We start from the raw sequence: 9114 nt of genomic DNA, 5'->3' as shown, positions 1-9114 counted from the left end.
TTGTTGAAATTCTCTGCAACTACCAAAGATGATATTTTACTCACAAACCAAAAGAGAGCGCATTTTCAAGCAGTTAGCAGTCTCTCTGGAGGCCAATTGTTGGGTTTTAAGTACTCAGCACTTTGTGGCTCTTATTGGCCATTACGCTTAAAGGTGAGTTTTGTTTGTTTGTCTGACATATAACCCTCAACAATTCAACCCATATGTCCACAAAAGATGCTCTGTGTAAAAGCTCCTCTTCACTGATTTGAAGTGCTGACTCTGTGATTTCCAGCTGTATAAAAAGATATTACAAACAGCATGTCAAATAAGTCTTTACAAGAATAACTGAGAATAGGGCATAAGGCCACTATTTTAATCAGCCTGACCAATAAATATAGATAGGCTACTAGCATAAACAAAAAAAACCTCATTTTGTTCCACCGAATGTCATGGTTAAGGTGAAAAGGGAAAAATCTGTAAAATGTATGGACATGACCATACATCCTGCTTGTACTAGTACATAATCACAAACTATTGGACTTCAGCACATAAATGCTAGCCTCAACGCATCCCCCAGCTTACCAAAACATAACTTCCATTTTTCTTGCTTGACTTTAAAAGGGTTTCAGCTTCTGCCATTGCAAATCAGTCTGTTGCAAATCATTCTGAAATGGGGAGGGCTGCCTTATGCCATCTCACACTATGACAAACATATCTACTTCAGGTCCTTGTCCACAAATTTTTAATGTTGCCCTCCTTTTGGCAGTGTAAGAGAGTTAGGACTCTTTTATTATGGCAAAACACCATGACTTCCACTTCCATTGCCAGTCCTGAAGCAAGAAGAGGAAGACAAGCTTTTGTGCCACTTTGCCCCATTTCTCTTCCCACAAGAAAATGGAAATAGTGTGAACATAGCTTCACATTATTCTAACACAAAGAAAGGCATTGTTCTTTATTAGGATACAATTAAGCAATATGCAGTGAATTCTAACTGGAGGATTTGGGTGAGGTGAATCAATCCAGATATTACTTTGTTTTTCACCCTCATCTTGGAAGATATGCCAGTGAAGCATAGTGGCTAATACATTGGATTAGGGTTGGGAAAGCCCACACTGTCATACTACTTCCCCAGTTGGTCAATGGATACAGTCCTCTATTTTGCCTTGGCTACAATACCTTATGCTTACATAGGGGCATCTGAGAAATGACGCTTGAGAAATGATGCTACCGTGTGAACTCTTCGTGCACATAAATCTACCAATCTTCTTTTAAAACCCTGCCTTTTTATTCAGCAATCTTCCAAAAAAAACCAGCATCTCTGAACAAAATCAAACTCTGGAGGTGGTTAGTAAACTAAGATCTCACCTCCACCTTGTTTATAGAGTGATTCCTTTCTTAGCTAGTTTTTGTCGTTGTTAATTTTAATGTTTTAACTTTTAATGTTTTAATGTTGTTTTAATGTTTCTGTTTTATAATGTAAGTCACGCAGTCAATCTACAGTAAACAAAAAAAACAAAAAGGAAAGAAAACAAAAGGAAAGGAGAAAGGGGAAAGGAAAGGTCAATACTGGGGCAAAGACCTTGCATTACAAATTTTTCACTTGTGAGGTGGTTCCAAAAGGCCATTCTCATACAGACTTTATTTTAATTGAAGAATTTAATGGTTTTACAAATATTTCCCCTTCCCTCCCTCCACCCCAACCCTACCCCTCTTCCAACCCTCCCTCCCCCCACCTCCCAGAGCAAAATACAGGGTATAAACATTTAACAATCATACGCTAACATAAGCTAGCTAAATATAGCATCCTATCTGCTCTTGTACTTTAACCCCCTTTATTAAACTAACTTTGGATAAATTGTAACATTCCTTGTTCATTCATAAGCTAATTGGAATTTCTTAGTCCGATATTTATTTTGAATGTAGTCAATCCATCTTTTCCATTCCAGCTTGTATTTCTCATCTGAATAATCCTTCAAATATGCTGAAATTTTGGTCATCTCTGCTAAATTTACTACTTTTAACGTCCATTCTTGAATAGTAGGCAGTTCTTCCTTCTTCCAGTACTGTGCCACCAACAATCTTGCTGCCGTTATTAAGTTCAAAATCAAATTAGTCTCTATAGCTGTACAATCTGTAATTATACCTAACAAGAACAGCTGGGGAGTGAACTTTATCCTCTTTTTAAGAATATTTTGAATAATCCACCATATTTTTATCCAAAATGCATTAACTTTTTTTACAAGTCCACCATACATGATTTTATTATTTATGGGTGATGGGACCAACACCATTTGGGCTTCTCCAATTTTGCCACAAAATAATATTGAGTTGCCAGCTCCATCTTTCAATTCTATTGCCACAGGTCTCAAAGTACCGTTGAATCTTTGCTACATAGAAATGTCACCCTTTCAGAAGACTGATAAATCAATGTCAAAAATGTTAAAATAGTTGGGCATGGGAGGGATGTGGGAAGGAGGAGAAAACCCTGACAATGGGTTTGCAAACCCTTTCCATTCAATAGGTTGCTTTCCCCTTTTTTATTGCAGGGACTATTGATCTTGATGCAGGTATAGTGATCTTCAGAAGTCCCTATTCCTGGAACAATTTATCTCCTGGCTTTCTTGTCAGAGATATGCAGCAGTGATGTGGGTGTTGTGGGAGAAAGGGGGATGTGCTCTTAAAGCCTACAATCCATCTTTTGCTCCATCCTACAACCTCTTTCCTCCCGCCAGCTCTTTGTTGCTGAATTAAAGACGAGTTGGGATGGCTCTTTCCCAACTCCCAACTCCGTCTTTAATTCAGCAACTGTAAAGGTTACTACAGTACACTTTTCGTCTCAGGCGCACGTCCACAGTCCCCAAGCAAAAGAACGCAGTCAAACCTCTCTGCTATTGGCGGTTGATACAGAGAGGGCGGAAAAGGAAACCAGGGCCTCAGCCAATCACTGCACTGAAACTCTCCCACGTTGAATCTGTAGGGAGAGCAGCGACAGCTCTTCTCAAGGCTGCGATGGCCGCGTGGTTTCGATTGATGTGCTTTCTGCCAGCTCAGCAGTGACGGGAAACACCAACAACGGAGCAAGGGCAAAAGGGCCTTAAGTTTCCTCTCCCTCGACCAGGGAGTTTTGACCAGCCAGTCTCTTTCTCAGCCCCCGTTTTCCCCCCTGCGTAACGTTGTTGCTGGAAGGCTCAAAGTTCAAAAAGAGCCTCTCGGAGCTTTCAGAGAAATGCAATGCAGAAATTAAAGCCGTTTGCTTGCCATTTCCGACTGGGGAGACAGAGGCAGCGAAAGAGATGGAAGCCGGGGAGGAGTGAAAAGTGAAAAACCACGAGATTAGCACGGAAATGGAGCTTTCATTTCTGCGTTGCATTTCTCCGAAAGCGCCTTTTCCGTGCTCAACTTCGTGGCTTTTCATTCTTCCCCGGCTGCCTGGAGAAAAAAATCCTTCTGCCTCTTCGCTGCCTCTCTCCCCAGTCGGCAAATGGCAAACAAACGGCTTTCAATTTCTGCCTTGCAGTTCCTCGAAAGCTCCTTTTTCCATGCTCGCATGTCGTGGCTTTTCACTCCTCCCCGGCTGCCAGGAGAAAAAATCCTTACGGTCCCCAGTGGGAAATGGCAAAACAAGCGAAAACCGAGTCGCTCGTCCTAAGAGGATGCAGCGTTGGGAAAGCGGCAGCCCTCGCCAGTTTCTCGCCTCCCGAGCCAACCCGCCGAGCAGCGGCGACGGCTTCTCTTTTCTGCCGCCTCACACTTTCGCAGCCTTCGCTGCCGCCGTAACGGACCCTCCGGCCTCCTGCCCCGGGTATCCAAGAATCGCGTTTCCCGCTCCCGACCTCCCTCGACGGCCTTCTGGGAAGTTCGCAAAGGAGGAAGGCGGCGCAGTTTCAGGAAGAGGGAGGCGGGGAGGGAGGAAGAGGCGGGCCGCCGCTTCTGCTACCAGGCCGCGGTCCTGGTCGGGCCTTTTGCTGGCGGAGCAAGAAAGGGGGACCGGAGCCCCTAGAGTGGAGAGAATAGCCGGCCCCTTCCCATGCAACTTCCCCCATGTCAGAGGCGGCGGCAGCGTTGGCGGCTCAACTCTGAGCGGCGGCTCCCATCCTCCCCATTCAACTTTCCCTCTTGGTCTCTTTTTTTCCCCCTGCTGCAGGGGCGCGACTCCCAAACTGCGACCCCGGAAAGACCGCGGCCTGCCCGGTTTAAAAAAAAAGGGTGAGGGAGAAAGTGATCCGTGGGCGGCTTCCAGCGTGAGTCGCAAAAATGACGAGCCGGGGTCCCCCGGCCTGGGCTTCCCGGCGGCCCCAATAAAGCCCGGGCGGAACAGCCTCGTATGAGGCTATTCCGCGGCCCAGGGGGTGCCTCCGCAAGGCTGTTGTGGTTGCTGAGCAGAGGATCCGGAGACCCAGGCTGGCGAGGGGAGCCCCTGGAGATCCGCCTGGGTCTCTTCCGCCCCGTCCCCCGTCAGACGCGCCCCCCTTCTTGCACCCCGTGGGAAGGGAAGGCATGTCTTCTCCCAGCTCCGTGGACATGATTGAAACCCCCCCGGTGCTCAACTTCGAAGAAATCGACTACAAAGAGATAGAGGTGGAAGAGGTGAGAGGGTCTGCAATGGTGGGAGGGAGGGGGAAGGTTGTCTCGGGGAAGGTCCTAAGCGTAAGTCTTCTGGAGAAACTCCTGGATTTCGAAGAAACTTCCTCGGATGGCTGTGTATGTGTGTGTATCTGTGATCTGGATTTGGAAGAAATGTCTACTCGGGATATTGGGGGAGAAATAGATAGCATTGCAAAAGTGTCACATCTCAAGTCAAGACTTGAGTTTTGACTTGGGTTTTTCTCATTTATTCCGAGATGGGCACAAGCCAATTGTTTCCATTGGTGGAAGAAAAGATATTCAGGATAAGGGCAAAATTGCCTACGGTGCAAAATGTTGACCGCAGAAGGAAAAGATCTAGCTATAAATTCACACTTGGGAAACTCACTGGGTAATAGTGAACCTGTTTCTCAGTTTGACATAAAAAATGATTTTTTTTAAAAAAAAGGCAACAAAACCACATGTCCAAGCACTTATTTAAGTGCTTAGGACCAGGCTTTTATGCTAAAATCTAGTTTTAAAGTTTACCCGTTGCAAATTGGTATGACTGAACAGACAAAAAACAACATATTGCAGTTGCAGCTCCTATCATGAAAGTTGTTTCATCTTGCAGTTACAGCTTATATCTAAAACATAATTTTTAAAGAAAAGTCTGTTACATTTAATATAATAAGAACAAAACAGATGTTTGCTTCTAAGGAAGAAAACTTTCTGGATCTAAATGGCCAAACAAATGTATAGATCATACATTACCAGAAGAAGTTTTATGTATATAGAATTTTGAAAATCACCCAGGATAATGAACTCATTACTAATACAGTACTTGTGTGGCCTACAGAAATAAGTGAGAACTCTTTAAAAATATATCTGTGTACTGGTTTTAGCCAATTTAAAATGATTCCAAAACTCTAGAGTAGGTGTTTTTTCAGACAGATCTAATCAATATCTCCAAATCTATTTTCTACAAGGAAAGTTATGCCGAGAAAGATCTTAGTAATGGCATAAGTGAGGTCACACTTAAAGATAAGCTGTATTATAGGTATCCGTTAGTAAATCTTTTAAACAGTGTACAATATTGTGGAATTAACAAATGACATAAGGAAAGCTTGTTTTTAATAGTAAAGCTTTTTTATATACTGTTGTTTTAAAAGGTGCAGATTTGTCTGGTTTTAACACTTATAATTTGCAACTTATACTGTTACTCTACAATATTAACATTGTTAAAATTGTATGTTTATATTATAAACCACTTTAAAATAGTTCAGTTTCAGAAGTTAACTAAGAAATGTTTTAAATACATTAATGCATATACATGCACAGCCCTGTAACTTGTTTTCCAGTTGTGTTACCTTCTCTATATTGAATTTGGAAATGTTAGAAACATCTAAGCCCATATAAAGAAATAATAACCATGCAGTTATGTCTCATAATAATGGTACTCCCAATAAAATCCTTTTAATTTATATAAAAATGTTTTGGGACATTTTGCTATGTCAAGTCTGATGCTCCTTTTGCTGAAAAGACACACTCCTATGAAACATTTTGGTGAGTATATCTCATTAGATTCTGTGGGATTTAGCTTTTCTTTCTGGGCTGAATGTGGCTAGGTACACATCATGGTAATTTTTTGGGATTTCATTTTGTGAGATGTGAGAACCAGGCCAATATTGCTTGTTTGATAAATTATGGCTAAGCCTTGATTTAATAAAATGTGAATATAGTGTTAATTTCACACCATCTGTGTTGCATTTTTCCATAGACATACATTGTAGACCCACAATAAACAGAAATTAAATATTTTTGTGTTAAGCTTCCACACTGCAATGGATAAGAGAAAAGGAAAAGGCCTTGGTTAATATATTCCAACATGCTCCTTTCTTCTAAGGTTCTTTTTGGGTTTGTTTCTAGACATCATAACAGAATCCTGCAAGTTATTCATCCATCAGTTGTGTCCATCAGTTGTGTCTAAAAGTTAAGTAAAACCTCATGATTTTGTTTTGGTAAAACTGAAACTGAAAGTTGTCAAATGCTTAGCAGGCATAAAGAGCTTCTCAAGGGTGACAGGTTATAGCTTTGGACAGACCTCTTGCAGAATATAAATACGTATTTTTCTATGACTTTGTAGAATATTAAGAAAAGTTGCAAATTGTTTCTAATAATTGCTTCAAAATCTCCAATTGTCTTTTTATTCAGGTTGTTGGACGAGGAGCCTTTGGAGTAGTTTGCAAAGCAAAATGGCGGGGAAAAGATGTGGCCATTAAGCAAATAGAAAGCGAATCTGAACGGAAGGCCTTCATTGTAGAGGTATAATTTCACTTTAGAATTTGTTCAAAAGAATTTGATAGGTATCAGAATAATTTTTAAAAAACATGTACAGTGAAACTGTTACTGTCTGTAAGCTGTAATTAGAACTGGTATTCATGGATTTATTCGGGGCATTTTTTTTAATATAGACATAATGTTTTTGAAATGAATTTGAGTTATGGATAAGAGGGTGAACTGACCATCAGAGTTCAAGAGTTCACTGAACTGCATGCTCCCTGTGTACTTTCTCTTGAGGAATACTGCATTTTCTAAGTGATATCAGCATGGACTCAAATAAGTATTCTGCTTCCTTGGTTATATTGACCCAAGTAAATTAATATTTCCCCTTTTGTTTTCAATAAGTGCAGAAATCTTCTCTTCCTCCTCCTAGTGATTTGATATGCTTACTACTTGTTACTTGTAACTAATTCACACAGAATGTATGAACATGACAGTATTTTATTTATGTTATAAATAACAAATGTCATTTTTGCAGAGACTCCATATAGCATCACCATAATCATAATGTCAGATACACCTGAAATTGTTCAAGCAGTTTGTCCACCAGGAATAAATCATGCTTCTAACATACTGCTTAATATCTCTATGAGTGACCTACTTTCTTTCCATAAGATGTGAATTATATTTACATAGGGTTATTGCTACTTAAGTTATTGAGCAGAGACATTATTTGAAAATACATTAAGTAAAAAAGGTGAATATATTTACGTTGACCTTTAGGGCAGAACTTTCCAAAGGGAAATAGTAATGCATACATCTTACTCATAAAGCTATCCAGTAAATTCTATTCCTTTCTGTCTAATACTTATGAGTACTTTATTATCATGCCATTCAGTTAATTAATATTATAAAAGAATTAGGACTATACTGTGCTTTGAATTTGAAAATAAAATGTTTGTGCAGAGGCAGAAATATAACACCTTTCTGTAACTCTTAGAGAAACTATGGCTAATGTGCGTCTTAAAAAACTTTAAAGTTTTAAAACAACACACTCAAAAAAGAATTAATGAACTGTTCCAGAAACAACATACTATATAAAATAAATTACATCCAGCAGAGGATACATCTCCGTTTTATCCAAATCTGGGAAAATAGCTAGCTCTTTGAAAACTTCCTGAACATGGCACATTTGGGTCTCTGTGAGGATATCATCCCAGAGGGCAGGTTCTGCAACAGAAAAAAATGCAGGTTTAAGGAGTTGCAAATGTAGTCTATGGTGCCATCACTTTAAAAACATTTTTTTGCTTTCAAAACTAAATCCCTTCATACCTCTTATTCATATACATACATACATACATACATACATACATACATACATACATACATACATACATACATACATACATACATAACAAAATCGACAATGTAAAGTTTTTTTTTTTAATTATGTGAAACAAATTGCTGGATCTAAGGCAATTGTCTCTTGTTAGCATCTTAAGCTTACAAATTCAGCATCAGCCTGATGTAGCTGAATGCAAGTTGATCTGTAATGTTCATTTGAAATTGATTGTCTCTGTGTCTTTTTCCCCTAACAATACTAGGTATCTATAGTTAACCTTTTTTCCCCTTATAAAAGACAGGAATCAGTCCTTAATTTTATTTATATCCGTAAAACAGTGAGAAAGGTTTTTGTTGACTCTTAAGAGCATCAAAAATAATAATAATAATGGAATGAAGCTGCTTCTTTCTTAAATCTTTTGGCAGTCTGAAAGGTGTCCAGTCCAGTAGCTTTCTTTGTATTTGAGTTTGCGGAAGCTCACAATTAGGAGTACAATATTGAAGGAAGAAAAAGGCAAACCATTCTACCTTGAAATAATCTGCAGTTGAAATGAAGGCATGTGGTCTATCATTTGCTCTTGATAACAAGCCAAGTATTCCTAGTCTTCCAAATTCTTTGTTGGAAATGTGTGGATGTAGGAGAGTCTTTTTAAAAGATGCTGTAGTTTATAAAGCAATTGTACTACAGCATTATCCCAAGACAGAACTGATAAATGTATTTCTGGAATCAATTATAGACACTGTTAATTATATCCTGATACTATGAGATGCTCCCAGCATAGAGAATAGATTGAGAGCAGTTGAAAGACATAGGGAAGATTGTTGAACTGAAATATGAATCAAGGTAATATCATCATAGGCATTTAACAAATTAGCATACCCACATCCACTTAGAAAGTTACATTTGCCCAGTAATTTTTCAGAAATTCTTTTTAAAAGATAGCT

The 9114-nt window shown here is 39.6% G+C and overlaps 1 protein-coding gene across 5 annotated transcripts in view; it reads left to right on the top strand.

Annotated features, from left to right (window-relative positions):
* Nucleotides 1-4435: 4435 nt before the first annotated feature.
* Nucleotides 4436-9114, top strand: part of MAP3K7 (mitogen-activated protein kinase kinase kinase 7) — a 37497-nt gene continuing 32818 nt past the window's right edge. For all 5 annotated transcript variants that reach the window (XM_081942226.1, XM_081942229.1, XM_081942227.1 and 2 more), the window contains exons 1-2: nucleotides 4436-4569; nucleotides 6760-6870. In XM_081942226.1, coding sequence (XP_081798352.1) covers nucleotides 4480-4569; nucleotides 6760-6870 — 201 coding nt within the window. In that variant the 5' untranslated portion in view covers nucleotides 4436-4479. The remainder of the gene's footprint in view (nucleotides 4570-6759; nucleotides 6871-9114) is intronic.

The sequence above is a fragment of the Natrix helvetica genome, assembly GCF_964273705.1.
Source record: "Natrix helvetica genome assembly, chromosome: 2".
Classification (NCBI taxonomy): Eukaryota; Metazoa; Chordata; class Lepidosauria; order Squamata; family Natricidae; genus Natrix; species Natrix helvetica.
Note: the sequence above shows the minus strand (reverse complement) of the source record. Positions and strands in the feature narration are given on the sequence as shown.